General features: G+C 44.2%; 1 protein-coding gene across 5 annotated transcripts; it reads right to left on the bottom strand.

Moving 5' to 3' along the window:
* Window positions 1-4648: 4648 nt before the first annotated feature.
* Window positions 4649-14391, bottom strand: KPNA2 (karyopherin subunit alpha 2). 5 transcript variants are annotated; one of them, XM_073310634.1, is made up of 12 exons: window positions 14314-14362; window positions 13652-13792; window positions 13032-13153; window positions 12784-12921; window positions 12181-12269; window positions 10974-11242; window positions 9226-9320; window positions 8858-9121; window positions 7083-7316; window positions 6475-6657; window positions 5364-5513; window positions 4649-5249 (listed from the first exon to the last, which is right to left on the bottom strand). In XM_073310634.1, the coding sequence occupies exons 3-12, from the start codon at window positions 13104-13106 to the stop codon at window positions 5157-5159; spliced, it is 1590 nt and encodes a 529-aa protein (XP_073166735.1). In that variant the 5' UTR covers window positions 13107-13153; window positions 13652-13792; window positions 14314-14362; the 3' UTR covers window positions 4649-5156. The 5 variants fall into 5 exon arrangements, with proteins under 5 accessions (XP_073166735.1, XP_073166732.1, XP_073166731.1 ...); XM_073310631.1 differs by lacking the exon at window positions 13652-13792 and having other exon boundaries at window positions 13032-13164; window positions 14310-14391; XM_073310630.1 differs by lacking the exon at window positions 13652-13792 and having other exon boundaries at window positions 14310-14391.
* Between the last annotated feature and the right edge of the window lie 4621 nt (window positions 14392-19012).

The raw sequence follows: 19012 nt of genomic DNA, 5'->3' as shown, positions 1-19012 counted from the left end.
TGTGTAATGTTTATTCATAGAGGTTAAAATGAATCATTTTGTAGGTTACCATGGAACACTGCACTTCTGCTTATAGGTGCTAATCCATAGTACTATTCCATAGTACTACATGGCAAACAAAAGCTGGGTCTCCTAGACTTATTTGAAGTACAGGATAGTGGTTATACTAGAGAGAATATATTTTTAAACTAGATTGGACAAAAAGTACTGGAGGAAGTACTGTAGGGCTCTAGGGGATAGACTGGGCAACTGCCTGGGGCCCTACACTACAGGAGACCCCACAAAGCTATGGTGCTCAGGCTTTACCTTCAACCCCAACTGACGAGGCTCAGGGTCTGCCCTATGTGGTGGGGCTTCAGCTTTCTGCCCGGGGCCCCAGTGAGTAATGCTGGCTCTGCTTGGTGGACCCCCTGAAACCTGCTCCCCAGGGGAGCCCAGACCCCAGTTGAGAATTGTGGGAGTACACTACTTTCTAATATAATTTGTGTGGGATTTTCAAAAGGATGCTAAAGAAGTTAGTGTCTAACTCCTACTGAATGAGAGTTGGTGGGGTGCTTAGTTCCCTTAATATTTACCCAGCCATGGTTTCAGGTTTATGTTTCTAACATACTATTATTTTCTAATGTACACTAAGCATAACTTTGTAACCCAGTAAAAGGGTTAATGTTTCACAATTTAATGAGAGCACCACCTTTTTTCATCTCATCTCAAGGCCAGACCTTACTAGGAACAGTTCTACAGGCGATCAGAGTAGATGAGCACAAGGATACCTTTTGTGACCTTGTTAAATAGCATGAAAGCATATTTGGGATTGATTGTAGCACCCCCTGGTGGAACACTTAATATCAATGTTACATAGCTGTGAACATGCATCTATATCAGATATTGGACCAATATTACACTGTAGGGACTCTGAGGACAATGCTACTATAACTCAAAGCCCTCTCCCACAAAAGTTCAGTCCCTACACTATTCTTTTTATAAAGTAAATTGGTTATTCATTTTAGACTGCCCCCCCAAATTTTTAGTATCTGCAGATTTTTGCACTGAAAACAATTGTATCATCAACAGTGTCAGGAGGAAGCTGGAGGATTGAGAGCTGGGAATGGAAACATAGAGCTTCTGGCACTCAAAGCAGTTGAAGCTTTTGATAGTGGGGAGCAGGTAGTTCTCTTCACCTTCTCAATTTTGGGCAAGGAGGCAATTGTAAATTGGATGGCAGTTTGAATTAATCATTACTTACCCCAACAAGCTCCTTAGGGTCCCAGCTATAAAGATGAATGCAATATGCCTTAAAGGGTTATCCTCTGCATTAACATTCTAGACTGTTTGATGCACAAAACAACATTCTGCTAAATAGCATAGTTGATTTAGCCATAGAGTATACAATAGACTAGTTATAAACCCTTGCAAGTAACTGTAGAAGAGCTGTGCACGTAACCCATTTTTCAGTTCAGTAACCAACCAAAAAAACCCTAATATTGTTTTAGGTGAAGTGAAACATTTGATTTTTTAAAAAAATCTCTTTTATATATTTGAAATAAAATGTTAGGCAAAAAAGTTTCAAATCAAAGTTTAAATGTTTCTAAAAATGTCAAACCCATTACAATTTGCCATCCCAACTGAAACATTTTGATTAGTTCAACAAATACTTCATGAATTAGTCAAATTAATCTGCATTTCCCCCCCGCCCTAAAAACAAAATTTAATCTGAAAAATTTCACCCAGTTCTACAATATAGCATTTTTCATGCTGATGATGCCCAGGTGATTTATAATGTTGACTCACCTACTTCTGAAATGCAGTCGTCATATGGGTAGCCATAGCAGCCATCCTGTTTAAGAATACTATACTGCTGCTTAAATGTGTAAATTATGAACATTTATAATTAAATTTACAGGGAGAAAGTCTGTAAAGTGTAGTGGGAAATGGTAGTTACAAGAGAGAGATAACAGTCAGGGCGCCATTTTTAAAGTTCTTGTGTTAAGTAGCACCTTCAACAGCATAGCAGCCTCTAGGCCAGAGTAGAAGCAAGAGTTCTACCTACTAAAATCACAAATACCATTTTCATAGCTCTCACCAGGTCCAATCCAGACTAGTTTATAGCACTTCATATTATAGCACAAGGTTGTATGGTGATATCATAAGTAATTTTATGCATAGGTTCAGTTATTTTTTAAAAACTTTACAGAGTTTGGGGGGGGTTATGGAGAAGGGACAAATAGAAGCAGAAGTTTGTGCCATTTTCTATACAACTGCTTTAAAATAGAGTTATCAGGATTTTATTGGCTCGGTTATTAGAAGTTCAGTCCAAGCTGAAATAAATTGACAATGTGTGTGTTGAAGTCAGCCTACTCTATTACACATCTCAATACTTCCACCACATTATTTTTTAACAGGATAGGGTCCAGTTGTTACTGTATTAAGTAGCAGCAAATGACGAAGCAGCAAAACTCAAGAGCCAACAAGTGTGAATCTCATGTACCAGGCTGGGGCCAGTGTTCAAGTTTCTTTTTCCCATTTTTGGACTAAACCTTGTAACACTGTGAGTGGCACAGGTTATCCAGAACAGATGTTTACAGAGTTTTCTAGGATTGTTCAGCAAAAATAAATAGATCTCTAGAGAGGTTTGCAGGAAAAGGGTGAAGACTCCACTGTCTGAAGTAGGTGCTAGATTTTCTTTCAAGTTGAGTAAAAAAGGAGTAATACATTCCAAGTTGTTGGCCTTATTCTCTATAGCAAGCAATAATTTGGAGTATTTCCTGGGCAGCTGATATTGGTTAGAAATCTGCTACCATTCTACATTATCTGCAGCAAGTTATTTCTCTAGAATTTAACTCTCTCTGGCTACCAAAATAAAAGCTAGGAGAGAGTCCTCTCATAGTACACTATTATCTGGTGTACCCTCTCAGAGTCAACCTCCTTATTTAAATTAGATTGCAGGTATTGTTGGTCATGGCTTCTTCATAGATGTAACATTCACTCCTATGGTAGTTCTTGACTTTACCTTTATCAGCAAGCCAACCTTCCAGGCACAGTCAGCATGAGTAGATTATAGTTTTGCTTGCAGAAGAGTTGCGTTATGATTCATCAGAAGCAGGTTACTTGTTCAACGAGTTCAACTCTCTCTCCACCTTGGGAGTGTTTTTAATTTTTTTCTCAGCTTGTGTCACAGGAGATTAATTATTGCAGAAGTTTATGTATCATTAATGCATTCAATTATCACCACCACTTACATCAGTGTAGGATTGAACAAACATGAAACCAAGTCACTCTTTAGTGGATGCTTCCTATGGCTCACTCCTAGTACAGCAGTCTATTTCAATAACAAGTTTTCTTCCTCAGACCTGGAAGATTGCAGATGCTATTATATGGTGGTTCTTCTACCCTTCTCTCAAGAGCATCAATATGAGCCTCCTTTAAGGAAGCCAGCACAAACATGACCCCACATGAAGCTACTGAAGGGAGAGCCATTAGAATGGATGAGTCCTGTATTCAACTTTCTTGAAAGAGGGTGTTTGATTCTGAAGATGAAAGCTGCCATTGTAGCTACTGTTCTCCAAGATGATCTTATGCACACAAAACAGACTACAGCAAGGACACTTCTAGGCATAGGCCTGGGATACGCAGGTGGGGGGTTCGAACTAAGATTCGCAACTTCAGCTATGCTATTCGCGTAGCTGAAGCCGAAGTATCTTAGTTTAAGTTACTTGGCTGTACTCACGGCAGTGAGTCAACTGTGGCGGCTCCCCCATCGACTCTACTTACTCCTCCTGCCGAGGTGGAGTACAGGCGTCAATTTATCGCGTCTAGAAAAGACACGATAAATCAATCCGATAGATTGATCAGTACCTGCTGAGCCAGCAGGTAGTGCAGGCGTACCCTTAGCTGTATACATTAATCCAATACAAGATAAGATGGTCCGATATCCTCCTGAAGAGGAGGATCAAGTCAACATGCCCAGCCTTGGAGAAGTAGAGCTATACAACTTTTTCTCCCACCCCCGGAAACCATCTCCAGGGTTTTTAGTAAGCATCTGGTCGCCGGCTGCCATTCCTTCAGCATCCTTTCTTAATGAGGAGTCAGACCCTTATGGCATGTTTCTTTAAATAGGACCACATCAGTGCAAACTAGGGACCTTTAAGCTCATGCCCACATCATAGAGAAGAGGGAGTTACAGAGCAGCACTGTGGTGCATACTGCTATCACACCAACGTAGTCTGAAATGCAGGGTAGGGTAGACATACCTGTTGGTATCTAGAATCTCATTACAGTCATGAGTGTTATCAGAGGTTGCTGAGGGGTGGTACTGGACAACTGTATGAGCAGCAGCAAACAAGGAAGCAGTGTTATAACTGCTCCCCATTATGCAGTGGTATCTGTCAGCTGTGTCTGTCTATAGGATTCAGTTATGCATATCCAATACTTGAAGGGTAGAGTGCCCTAGTTTCAGGCAAATAAAAAAATACACACATACACAATTTAGACTTGTACTCATCTACTGGGCTAGGAACTCATTCCTCTCCCCAGCCACTAGGAATGAGAAACTGGTTGATTAACAAGTACAAAAGAGGAAAAAGTGTAAATACATCTGGTTTGCCCCATCTTCCTTTAAAAATAAAGAGTTTGACAGTTCACATTGTGTTCTGATACTATTTTTATTAAATTCTGAACACCAATTCTCTTTAAAACCCGATTCACAGTCCATCGATGATCCACTGTGATTGGGCATAGAGTGCATGGCAGTGGCTCCTGCTCTGAGAGAAGGCTGTATGACTTGTTAAGCCTCCAAATTCCTTGCATGTACATAGATGTGACATCAAGAAACCAATACCTCCCTTATCCCAAACAGCACGAAGGCTATATTAGCACAGCCTTGCACTGACATCACAATAAGAGCCAAAAAAGGAAGTAGAAGAGTATTTACATGTGTACTTCAAGACTCAGGTAGAAAGATCGAGATTTACAGTAAGTAATTCACACAGTATGTACACTGTTTTGAACTGTTCAAGTATGCTTCAGTTATACAAAGTGCTACATTACAAGTCACATAAAAACAGTAAAAAAAGATAAGTAGAGATATTAAGACAAATAGAAGGCAGTACTCAGATGGGTAACCAAGAGACTTTTGAAGCTGGCTGGAATGTATGAAAAGTCTAGAAGTTGAAAGTGTCAGGAGTACTTCCCTGAATCTGGAAGGTGTAGCTATCAACAGTAGAGTCTGGCACAACATTTTGGTCTTCCTCTTCCTAAAAGGGGTGGAAAGAGGTTTGAAATGGATTTCAGTATTTCAAGCTTTAAAACACTTGCTTGTGTTGAGATGTAGAGAGTCAAACCCATATTTCAATCCTTCAGTTACTCACCTCTGCTGAGAAATACTTCTCAATGAGGCTTGAGGAGGCCTTGTACACCAGTTCATTTTCATGGGACTGTAGAGCTTCAATTTTGTCTAGCCCTCCACACTCTTCAATCATGAGACACAGTCTTTCGGTCTCACCGATTTTTTCAGCAGCCTGCAAAGAATCAGCCATATAAGGTTCATGCTTCAAGAGGTTTGCTTACATACTGCAGCACCACACATTTACCACAATGACTAACTTTGTAAGAGGGATGGATGGTTTGTCCCTGCTTGGAGCATAATGGCCATTTTTAGAACCAGCAAAAGTGACTGGTTACGAACAAGGCATGGTTCTTAGCTACTGAATCTACTAAGGTACAAGATACTGTGGTTGAACTCTATAGATCGGGGCGGGCAAATTTTTTGGCTTGAGGGCCACATCGGGTTTTGGAAATTGTATGGAGGGCCAGTTAGGGGAGGCTGTGCCCCCGCCCCATCCACCCCCCCTTGCTTCTCACCACCTGCCCCACCCCAACCCCCTATTCCCTGACGGCCCTCCAGAACCCCTGCCCCATCCACCCGCCCACTCCCTGTCCCCAGAACCCCTGCCCGACTGCCCCCATTCAACTCCCCCCCCAGTCCCCGTCCTCTGACCGCCCTGACCCCATCCACACCCCCACTCCCTGACTACCACCACCCTGAACTCCCCTGCCCTCTATCCAACTCCCCACCTGCTCCCTTATCATGCAGCACAGAGCCCCCGCCACCCAGAGCATTGCACCAGTGTAGCGTAGTAAATTGCTCTCGATAACTGCTACCAGCAGCACATTCCTATACAGAGGAGTTTAATACACTACACCAGCAGCATGGAGTGCTGAAGCTGCACTGGAGGGAGAACAGCACAGGAGGGTCCAGGAGCTCAGGGCAGGACGGTCCCGCAGGCTGGATGTGGCCCCACAGGCCATAGTTTGCCCACCTCTGCTATAGATAGTTAGCTACTTCCAGGCATTGTTAATACTGAATGAAACATGGTGGGAAGTATCTGCAGTAGGAGACTCCCCTTCAGTCATCGACTAATGGAGAATTATTTGTTACAGGCCATCCTACCAACAATGGACAATCCTTTGTCTACTTACCAAGAAGATATTAGTAATAGCATCCAGAATAACTAGCACAGTTTTGCTGTCCTTGGCTGACAAGAGGTTCAGTAAAGGTTCTACGACACCAGCCTGAACAAGGTATACAATCTGATCTATTGTTCCACCACTTGTGTAGTTGGTCACAGCCCATACAGCTTCTTTTTGTGATTTGAAGTCCCCCTGTTTTAAAATAAGGGTGATGTACTCCAGTATAAACAGTAACAAGAAACCAATGACTAGTAGATCAGTGAGGTCTTCTACAATAAAGATATCCAAGTGCTAGTTTGGCCATGCAATAAAAGTTAAAGTATATAAAATTCAGAGCCTAAGTTTTTGCCAAAGATGATTAATATACAGAGAGCATATTTAATGCCTCCTTTTTATACACAGCAAACTTGCCTCGAATAACTTCAACTCTGAAAAGTGGTCATCTTAACCCTACAGTAAGTTACAGTCAACATCAGCCTGAAGATTTTAGAGTAAGTACACCTTTAGAACAGTAGGTGGCTTCCACTAAAGTCTGTGGGAAACATACTTCCATATGTAAGGCCTGAATTTTGGCACTTGATTACAAAATCTCATTGTGGAGGACATTGGATTTTTACCTTTTTCAGAATTCCAATGAGATATGGAACAAGTCCATGATCCACAACTTGCTGGATCTGGTCCCGACGGCCAGCAGTAATGTTGGACATGGTCCACGCTGCTTCTTTTTGGATGTTATTTTTGTGGTGAGAGAGCAGGCTTGGAAAGACAGTTAGTGCTCCTGATTCAATAACAATCTGTGTTTGGTCATCGGTGCCAGTGACAATGTTTCCTATAGCTCTTAATGATGGAGTCTGAAAGAGACATTGCAAAATGATGAGTATAGGACATATTACTAAGTTCCACTAGTACAACACCTCAGAAGCAGACCATCACCACCAGAAGCTCTTCTGCTTTATCCCCTGCAGTTAAGTGGGTTGCTGTAGAATAAACAGCTATGATACCCCTCTCATTTGAGAAACCTGAAGTGGTCTAGACATTACAGCTGTTATACAGTAGGTAAACTGAGGCGGAGAAGATACGGTCTTAGCACAATATGCCTATAAAGTGCTAGAGTTGGGAGGAAGACTCAAGCTGGACTCCTAGAACCCATGCTCTAACCATATTGAGCTAAGTTTTAAGATTCCATACTCCTTTAACAGATTCCATTGCCAAGCACTGCCGTTAGAATGCCAAGCTTTATATCAGTGTTGTGGACTGAAGCCATTGGTAATTTAAACTAGTTAATTAAGGAAAACTACTAAGTCTGAAGGGTTAGTAGATAACTACTATATCTTTGATAGTTGTTACCCATGCCTCATGATCAGGGCCCTACCAAATTCATGGTCTGTAACATGTTTTTCATGGCCGTGAAGTCTAGTCTCTCCCCATGAAATCTGGTCTTGTGTGCGCTTTTACCCTATACAGGTTTCACAGGGGAGTCCAGCGTTTCTCAAATTGGGGGACCTGACCCAAATGGGAGTTACAGGGGGTCATAAGGTTATTTGGGGTGGGGGTGTCACAGTATTGCCACCCTTACTTCTGCGCTACCTTCAGAGCTGAGTGGCCAGAGAGGGGCAGCTGCTGACTGAGGGCCCAGCTCTGCAGGTAGTAGCACAGAAATAAGGATGGCAATACCATACCATGCCATCCTTACTTCTGTGCTGTTGCTGGGGGCAGATCTGCCTTCAGAGCTGTGATCTTGGCCAGCAGCCACCGCTTTTCAGCTGCCCAGTGCTGAAGGCAGCACCTCCAGCAGCAACACAGAAGTAAGGGTAGCAGTACTGCAACACCCTCGCACACCCCCCCCACACACACACACCTACCTGGCAACCCCCCCATAACTCCTTTTTGGGTCAGGACCCCTACCATTACAAAACTGAAATTTCAGTTTTAAATAGCTGAAATAATGAAATTTATAATTTTTAAAATCCTATGTTTGTGAAATTGACCAAAATGGACCATGAATTTGGTAGGGACCTACTCATGATTCATAAGGAGAGAAGGTGGGTGAGGTAGTTTTTTTTTTTACTGGTGCAACACAAGCTTTCAAGCTTACACAGAGCTATTCTTCAGGTCATGATTCATAAGTGAAATCGAGACCAGAGTGATGTCATTAGACTTTGTCAAGCTACTGAAGTTACTGAGGAAAGAAGATTGTTAGCTGCATAGATCATTCATGTGAGGGCCTCAGGAAAGACCATCTACTCATGGATCAGCCAAAGTATGTGTTATGGGTTTCCTTTTGACTACATGAAATGGCTAACATGATTTGAAAGCCACTGCTCTATTTTGTTTTTAACAAACCACTCAGACAAATACATGCTGAAGTAATTTCTATGCATCACCATCTTACCATTATTGGTAGTTCACCACATCCCAGGAGCTTCACAAGCTGTGGCACCAGTCCAGTTTTCACTACTACTTCAATTCTATCATTAGAACCATCAGTGAGGTAAGAGATTGCCCAGCAGGTATCTGCCAAGACCTCATGGTCATCATGGTGCAATAGACGAACTAGGGTAGGCAGGATCTGCTCAATAGCTTCTATGGGTGGTGCAGGATTCTTATTGCGACACAGGTTTGAGAGGGTCCAGGTAAGATTGCGCAAGTATCCAGACTGAAAAAGTAAACGTTTGTGGTTAGCTCCTGTTCGGCTGGGAGTTTAGTGATTTATAATAGTTTAGTGCTACTGCTGTGACTTCGTTTGTGATGCACACTTACTGCTAGAGAAGATATATCAGGCACAGCAAGTAGAGCCAACAGTGGGTCAATAGCACCATACTTAATAACTAGGTCTCTGTAGGCTGAACCATCACCTGAAAGCCAGAAGAGATATCTATGTCAGGAACAGGAAACTCCTAACTGAACAGCAGGCTGTGTATAAACAGCATCCCTTCCTTGATTTAGTGAATCATTAATGCGGATACTGATTAAGAAGCAGAGGCATTGGTGGACAAAGGGAGAACGCTGTCAGTGATAAGCCACTTGGAATGCATGTTTTTTTTCCCTACTCAAGCCATGGACTTCCTGATCTGATATTTTAAAATGTGGCTTAAGTTGTAGGTTTGGTAATAAGTTTTTACAAAACTCAAAATCAAGTAGGAGTTTTCTCCCTTGCCCTCCCTAGTTCTAATGGAAACCTAACCCAATCCCACACCCTTCCACAAAATGCATTTGACCCAGTACTGAACTGGGAACATGAAAGAGTCATTCATTCTGTCTGGAGAAAATTCCAGAGTAAATAAGTATGAGTTATGCTAAGTGGGAATTTTAAGATACTTCTAGTTGAATTCACTTGTTACTACCCCTTAGATTAAAAATATTCTAAAGCACCTATTAGTTACGGTCAATGTTATTTCAATCCACTTTCAGAGACTAAAATCTTTAGTTCACAATTTGATTCAAAGTAATTAAAGGCTATGGTTGAAGTGTTTTTTACTGAATGGTTATTTTGTCACAGACCCCTTCTTCTCCCCCCCAGTAAAGCAGTCTCACTGTAGCACTAGAACAATTTTATAGAAACATTCTTGCTTTTATTTCAATAAAAACTCTTGGACCCTAACATATCCCTACATTGTCAGACATAACTGCACTGTGATGGTGCATGAAAACTAGAGTGAACTTAATGCTGTTGATGAGTTCCTGTAGTCCATCCCTGAGAAAAGGATGTTTATTTTTTTAAGATACTTGATGGTGTCTTATGCAAATTATGAAGTACTTTGGAATTCTGATCTCTCATGGCTGAGAGCCACAGTTCCTAGTTGCCACGCTATGGCTAGTTTAAGGATTTAGATTTTAGGGGTCAAGAGAAAGGACTTCAGCCTCAATTAAAGTTTTGAGACTATGCGGAAGGAATACAGAGGTATCCCAGAAATCCACTGCCTAAGCCATGCAATATTTTAAACAGCCATTTCTAGAATTCAAGTACTAAAATAATTGCTCCAGTGATCATCTGAATCACTATTTTACCCTTGCTATGTCTGAATTTATAAACTTAGAAATCAAGAACTAGACTGAACACTGACTAGAACCAGGCAGATTGCAGACAAACACCTGAAAGCTCCTCAGTATCTCCCTCCCCCCAAGCCCCAAAAGAGGACACCTGTTTCAAGAAAAATCAGAGTCCACTCAGACTATTGAAAAGAGAAGTAGCTACCACATTAAGATGGTAGTGAAATATGAAAGTGTTGTGTCAAATGGAATTTACAGATTGCCAGGTTTTGATAGAAGTTGTATTGAATACTACACTTAGTCACAAATAACTCCTTGCCTTTTGGCTATCTCCATGTGGGAGTTCAGGTTGTTATATGCTAGACGACATTGGGGGTGGGGCCAGATTTGCAAGAGCTCTGCTTGCTAGGTAAATGGAAACCACGCTATTTTGAAAATCTGGCCCCAACGGCCTTCTCTTCCCCTTGTATATAAGGAAGTAGGCCTGAAAGCAATGGTCATACACCACATTGATATACCTGCAATGTTTCCTAAAGCCCACACGGCCTGTTCACTGATGTGAGTATGGGGCGAAGCCAACAGGGATATAAAGGCTGGTATAGCCCCACCATCCACCACAGCCTTCGTTTGCTCCGATGTGCCAGAAGCAATGTTGGTAAGCGCCCAAGCAGATTCAAATTGAATAGGGCTACAGTCTGCTCTACCCAAAAAGGAGACAAATTTTGGAATCAAACCAGCCCGAATTATATGGTCTATGGGGGGCTGCTTCTCTCTGGACAGGAGTTTCCTATGGAAGAAATAAAAATAAGAAAGTTATTTTTGTCCACTAAAATCTTTAGGGAAGATTCCAGTTTAGTCAGTCTGAGAATCACTTTGTAAAATATAAAAACATTCAAAAGGGGAAGCAGCAAAATGTACTGAGACGTTCAGACAGACTACAAGTCAGTTGAACACAAGCTAGCTAGGAAGCTTTAAAATGTTAACAAAATTGTTTTTGGGCAAATTTCTTTAGAGGTTTTGTTCAGTGACTGAAGTGAAACTTAGCTTCATGTTGCTGCAACAGTAAGAATGCATCTGAGCTGCTAAAGAGGTATATTCTAATGTAGAGAGAGCAGCAGCTGCCAGAGGCTGCACAAAAACAGTGTGAGATCTTTCTGCTAGTTCACATGTTTTGGACCACATTCCTAACTGGAACCATTGTGCTGTTCACTTCATTCAGAAGTGAGATCCCAGAACCCGTTTTCCACTTGTATACATTAGTGTCTTAAATTCTCAGCCCTAAACTAAGGTCCCAGTTCTATCCCTAAACATCATACTATATAATTAAACAGATGCAATATTTTATTCTGTAAATGGAGAATGAGACTTTTTAAAAATCTTGCAGCACCTCTGTGCCACCCCTAAGACCAGAAACAGAGTCAGGGAACAGCTCAGGTGTGCCAGGTTCAAAGTCCCAGAAGTCAGCTCACGCCTTTAATCATTCAAGGTTATACATAATGCTAGGTTATAATTCCATTTGGCCCTAGTCTCCACACTGACTAGAGTGTCAATTCCAAAATGTTTACTTGCCAAAGAGCAGATTATAGAAGTGTTAGCAATATTTACATAGAACAAGGCTTCCAGAAAGTATTTGCTACAACTGACACCTGTGCTCTGATTAGCTGAACCCCTTTATCCCCAACCACATAGAAGAGTTGGATAAACTTTGACCTTGAAGGTTCTCACCTGGCAGCCTGAGTTGCCTGCAACTGAAGCTCCAAATTATTACTGTTAATTCCTTTGACAATTTCCTCAACAGACCAGTGTGCAGTGGCCTGCATGAGAAATAGAAAGTTGTTAAGACTACGTTGGGAAGAATGCGTGTTTGTATAGCAAGCAAAAGCTCCCTTAGCCCACAAGGCACAGTGCTATGAGAAAGCACCGGTCAAACGCACATTGCTTTATTGAACATTGTGCAATTATAACGGGACTCCCAATCCTTGTCAGCCATAGTTTTGTCTACACTGGGAAAGTTAGTTGTTAGGTGTGTTAACGTGAATTTTAATTGTTATTAAAGCCACTTAGCATTAGTGTAGATAACTGTGTTTAAAACCATGTTCCCACTGTAGACAAAGCCTAGCACTACTGTATTTATTTGTTCCTTCAGTCTGAGGTTATATAGGGCAGGGATTGCCACTGTGGTCTCTCTGTTACAGTTGGTAACATAATTATACAGCACTACAGACATACATAGGAACACATCCACTGATGGAAGAGACATGCAGCAGAGCCACAGCCCAGCATAAGGGGAAAAACCTCCTGATATAACTGAGTTCAGGACTTAGTTACCTGATTGTTCCGGTTTTCCTGAAGGGGTGAAGTGGCATCATCTGGGAGAGTACTGACATTTCTTCTTTTAAGCATCTGATCATCTTTCTTAGCTTTCCTCAGCTCTACATTGACTTCAATCCGCCGCCTCCTCATTTCCTGAGAGGCAAAAGCGCATTCGTGATGAACTGTACTTCTCTTTTGAAAGGGCTAAATTATGCTTAAAAATATATTTGACCACACATTCCAACTGATGATCAGATACTCACTGTAGTATCTTTTCCCTTATTTTTGAATCTGTTCAGACGGGCAACTGCTGCACTAGCATTCTCATTGGTAGACATCTTTTATAGGAGTCAGACCTCAGGCAATACCAATGAAAGAGACAGACCTGAAACAGATCTGAGATTAGCAATTAATTTGCTTTAGCCAAAAAGATTTCAGATTAAGACATACACTTGAAATCAAGATTGGGGTTAAAGATAAAAGAAGTATGTCCAGATTGCATATCATTCCACCTAAAACTTAAATAACTAGCATTGCCTCTGATTTGAAAAGGGACATTGTTAAGTTAGAAAAACAGAAGGGATGTTTTGTTTTTTGTTTTTAAAAGCTCACTATTGTTACAAGTAACAGCCAAGTTTACTGCAAATAAACAGAAAATTATATATATATATATATATATATATATATATATAATTTTTAGGTTTCTTACAGCCCTCGATGCATAGTCAGATTAATTATTTCAGCAAACAACATTGATCGTTCAGGCATAGCAACAAGAAAGTTTGTTATTTTCCCACCCCAGGAAAAAAACAAAAAAGAGATTAGAAACACATAGGCTGGCAGCCTGACTCGGGGGCAGGCAGATGTAGAACATGTACTTAACTTGAAATCCAGTCAATTCCGTAAAGTGAGTTAAAGTTGATAGTGGCCTTTTAAATGGAGATAGCCATTTTGCAGACACACCCCAAGCACAATGCAGCCGCTACATTTATAATGGGGTGCAGCTCGCAGCTCCTTATGTAGGCTACAGGGAGTCAAGCCCCAAACCAACACAAAGAAGCTGCTGCAGTCACACGGTCAAGAACATACCACCCGATTCAAAATAAGCCAGTAACCCAGTCAGTGCCTTCCCTGGGAGAGTTGCAATCTAGAAATCCCCCACCCATCCACCCTCCAGCAGGGCGGAAACCACCTTAGCCCCCGTAATGAGCAATGGGATGCAAGGGGTGGGGGTGTTTTACCTTCCCCCACCCCTTTATATAACCACCACATAGGAATTACCCCACCTCATTTCACCCTTTACAGCTCTAGCCCATCCCCCCGCCCCATACAGCCCGAGAACCGCACCCCGCCTAGCCTCTTGCCCCCTCACAAGCCCATATAGCCCCCGGCCGCCGCCCTTCCCCCACACTAAATACCCCATAGAAAACCCCCAACTTCATTTCACCCCCTATTACTCCAGCCCACCCCCCAGAACTCCCCTCCCCCGCTTTTCTTCCATCACTCCCACGTCTACCGGACGCAGCGCGCGAGACCCCCACCTACAACAGAAACCGCTTCCCGTCTCTGCAGCTACTACCACACCGGCGCACTGACTGACTCGCCCAGGCCACCAGAGAACACGTTGCCGCTGTCCCCGCCCCTTCTTCCTTGACCCCGCCCCTGGCGGGATTTAAATTTCCCGCGTCTTCGCTCCCCTATTGGTCAATTCGAGCCAAAGCAACATTCTCATTGGTCTATTTGAAAAACAAGCTGTTCTCGCGAGGTGGAGGTGTGCGTGAGGGGGAACCAGCGGTCTCACGAGAACCGCGCCAGGCTCTTGGAGAGAGATGATTTCACGTCACAGAGCGTACAACGCACCACTCGCGGCTCCAAGACTACCGATCCCAGCACACAATGCGCCACCTAGTGCCAATAAGCCCGAAGCAGACTACAGTTCCCAGCACCCCATGCTCGGCCTTGTTCCTTGTCAGCTTGAAGGAAGGCGGAGCATGGGATGCTGGGATTTGTTGTCCCGGTAGTGGCCTGTTTTTGTTATGGGGACCTCCAAAAATATGCCGAAAGCGGCCGCTTTCAGTACACCCAAGCAGGGAGGTTGAGTGAAGCCTGAAGGAGGAAGTCATTGCTCTTACCTCCCCCCTTCTCGCGTTAGGAGTGAATGGACTTTCACGGTGGGGTTTTCAATAGTCACATCCCCTACAGCATGACCAAACCCCTGGCCACCTAGGGCTGCTGCACGCTTTGGGTACATCTACACTAGTGGTTCTCAAAATTTTGTACTGGTGACCCCTTTCACTTAGCAAGTCTCTGAAGGCAACCCCCCCACCCTTATAAATTAAAAACACTTAAAATATATTTAACACCATTATAAATGCTGGAGGCAAAGCAGGGTTTGGGGTGGAAGCTGACAGCTCGTGACCCCCCATGTAATAACCTCGCAACCCCTTCACGGGTCCAGACCCCCAGTTTGAGAATCCCTGGTCTACACGGCACTGTAAACCCAGTGTTCAAACTCAGCCTCAAGCCTAACCCCTTTCTGTCTACACACAAATCACGCAAATCCAGAGCTCAGACCCAGGACTACATTGGCGTGGAGCATCTGAGCCTCAGTCAAGTTGGGACTAGGGTTGCCAAGTTTGTAATATTTAAAAAACAGACACTCCAGCAGGAGTGTTGGAACCTCCCCAACATTGCCTCTTCCTCCTTGCCCCACCTCTTCCCTGAGGCCCCACCCCCTGTTCGGTCCTCTTCCCCATTCTTCCTGGCCGCTCGCTGCTCTTCTCCTCCACCCCCCACCCAGGTGAGGAGGGACTTGCCTGCGGAGCCGGGGCTGGGAGCTGCAGCTGCCTGATGCAGGTAGGAGATGGCCCCGGCTGAGTAGGGCTGGGCAGGTGATGACCTGGCACCTCCCCGCCTTCCCCACCCACTGTAACTGGACTTTGGGTGTCCGATCCGTAGATCTGACCGGACACAGTCAGGTCCCCTTTTCGACTGGACTTTCCGATCAAAAACTGGGCACCTGACCACCCTATCCAGGACCTAGGGTTCAAGCCCTATTGTTTTGCAATGTAGACACAGCCCCACTGGACTCCTGCTCATGAAATCCACCAGAAATATCCCACAATCCCATGGGCTGACTTCCTTTGTCCTCTGGACTGTAAAGATTGGTGGACAGTCAGATTTTCCCACACTTCACAATGAAGAAAGGGTGACACCAGCCACATTTTAGGAAGTCACTAGGAAGACTGGGATATGAGTGATTGGACTTGGGCCCACGTAATGCAATGTAGAAGCTGGAGCCCAAGGTTGGGACCAAGGGTTCAACAATTCCTAAACTGGGGTTACAGATGAGTGTAGATGTTCAAGCCCGAAGTTAACAAAACAGGGTCTGCTAACTTGAGTTCTATTAACCCTGGGTTTACATTGCAATGTAGGGTACATCTATGCACCAATTAAATACATGCAGCTGGACTGTGTCAGTTGACTTGGGCTCTTGGGGCTTGGGCTGTGGGGCTGTAAAATTGCTCTGCAGATGTTCAGGTTCGGGCTGGAGCCCAGGCTGGGACCTTGTGAGGGCGGCGGGTCTCAGAGCCCAGGCTCCACCCTGAACCGGAATGTCTGCACAGCAATGTTTAGCCCCACGGCCCAAGCCTGAGTCAGCTGATCTGGACCAACCACGGCAATGCTGTGGATCTTTTATTCCAGTCTAGACGTACCCATAGACATACCCTTTGTGCCTTCCTTCCTGCTCTTGGGACAACCAAGACCTGCAGGCTCCTAACCAAAGTGGCAACAGCTCTTTACTGGGATTTAAAGCAAATCGATTGAAGACGCACTCCTTACATACTAAATATCAAATCAAAAGAGCAGCAACCTACCCTCACATACTTCTCCAGCCCTCAGATTCCAAATCCAAAACATCTTAGACCTTAGTTTCCTAAGACCTCCACCACCAGACCCTCTCAAAAGCCAGCTCAAAAATAGGGGTTTTGTAGCATGCCCAAAAGATCAAATAGATTTGGGATGTTTAGAACCAAGCAAAGAGCAAATTCCAAAGTTGAAGAGAGAACACATTGCCAGCAGCTCACTCTCACGTAGCAAACGTAAGCGGGAGAATGGTCCCGCTATTGTGGGGAACTTTTCTGGATTATAAATTATCCTGGTGAAATGGACAACATCAACACAAGTCTATATGCTAGACCTAGTTCTGAACACTAATTAACTAGAATCAATCAATTCAGTGGCATAGAGACACTATGAGTTGTCTTGTCACATTGATTGCCAGTATATTAATGCAAAACAGATTATATACATGGGATAACTTTTTGAACAGAAGTCAAACTCATAATTTTTTAAAAATTATAATTGGCACCCTGTTTTCCTCAGATCTGTTGAAAAGCTCAATACTTCCCTACTGGCTTTTGACAAGAAGGACAAGGATCCAGAGCACACGCTATACAGTATTACATTTTCCCAACAGATCTGGAATCCTATGGACACCAGCTGAAACTCAAGCACATTAAGCCCTATGACCACAGTTCAAATTTCAACCAGTCAAAGCTAGTGATACAGCCACTGAGACACATGCCTGTTAATTAGATTATTATTTTTATACAGCGCCATAGAAGCACATGGTAGCTTACAGACCTATATGAAGACAAGGTCTCCGCCATGAAGAACATATAACACAGCAAATGAAGATGACAGGCAATGGGAGAGAGACAGGAGGGTTCCTCAGTGACATTTTATATAGGGTTTGGTTTGTAGTTATTTTGCTTGCTCTGACCTTTATGAAGAGAAATATGAATGGCACAAGAACATGGTTTGGCTGGAGCGTGGGAGTGATGATTGCCAAAATAGATGGTAGAGATTCCAAGCTAACCAGAAGCAATGAGCTTTGAGGAGATATTTTTAGGGGAGAGAGAGTGGATGCTTGGCACATCAGAAGAAGGAAGCTGAGAAAAAGGCAGTGGGAATCACAAGTGGGAAAGGGGCTAAAGCAAGGACTGAGGCAAAGCACAGAGGGTGGAGAAGGAATCATGTTGGAGAAGCAGAGCCAATGGCTGAGGATAGTGAGCTGGAGCTCCTTTGCTACATGAAAGTGAAGCCGTAATGGCATTTCTCTGTCTGTCTGTAACACCACAACTTTTGAAAACCACAACTGACCAATTCTTTAATTTTAGGGAATATTAGATATCAAATGGGCAGAACCCAACTGATTCTGGTGAAAACTGGAAGTCTGATTGCCATTAAAATCAGGCCCAGAGTGCCCATTTGATACTGCAGTGGAAACTCTCTGGTGCTCTCGCCTTTGGCATACACATATCACACGGGGCAGCTTACTAGAGGGTCACACAGGTTGCTTTGGTTGGCAGAGCTATACACCCAGCTAGCCTTGGTGAACACAAGCAATGAAACGTGCAACCCACCAGGGTGGAGCCCTGGGTAGTATGAGCAGCTGGAGGAGCCGGGGCAGACCGGAGGTAGTTATGGTTCTGGGGCACAGGAAGCTTGCTGGGGGACCCAAGGAACGGGCCAGCTGTAGAGGAGGTTGCAGTGGCTGAAGGAGACAAACCTGGCAGGTGCCAGTGTTTTGATGGAAGGGATACGGGCCAGAGGCCTCACACAGGGGGAGGGAAGAAGATGACAATCAGAGCGCTTGAGTGGGCAGCAAGCAATGGGAAGCGACTGCCAGGGGGGCAGGACATGCTGTCAGTGGGGTGCCCAGGAGAAGCTAATGGGTGCGCTGTGTGAGGGGGAATGGGTGACATGGAGAGCCTGTGTGGGGGACAACCTAACGTCAGACCTGCATGGGAGTGGGCAGAGCTAATATCATGCAAGAGCTGGCATGGGCGCAGAGGACAGTGCTAACGATGGAGGAGGCGCGGGGAAAGAAAGCCTTAGAGTACGTCCTGGAGGCTATAGGAAGGACGCCACCTATCGGGGCGCGCGGGGAGGGAGGAGCTAACGGCCGATGCGCGCGAGTGAGGCTAAGGGCGTGTCGCGAACGGCAGGGCAGGGCCCAGGCGCAAGTCCTTAGCGCGCCTTGTTGATTGAGAGCGCGGGGGAGGGGCGGAGTCGGAGCTCGGCGGGTTTGGAACCGAGTGGGGGGCGGGCCGTCCTCGGCTGGGCGGGGCCCTTAGAGTGAGGCTGGAATCATCAAGGACCAAAGGCTGGGTGGGGGCGGAGCCAGTTGGAGCCGGGCGGGGCCTTTAGAGCGCGCCGGTCTCCGTTTTCACTGGGT

The sequence above is a fragment of the Lepidochelys kempii genome, chromosome 14 (genome assembly GCF_965140265.1).
Source record: "Lepidochelys kempii isolate rLepKem1 chromosome 14, rLepKem1.hap2, whole genome shotgun sequence".
NCBI lineage: Eukaryota > Metazoa > Chordata > Testudines > Cheloniidae > Lepidochelys > Lepidochelys kempii.
Note: the sequence above shows the minus strand (reverse complement) of the source record. Positions and strands in the feature narration are given on the sequence as shown.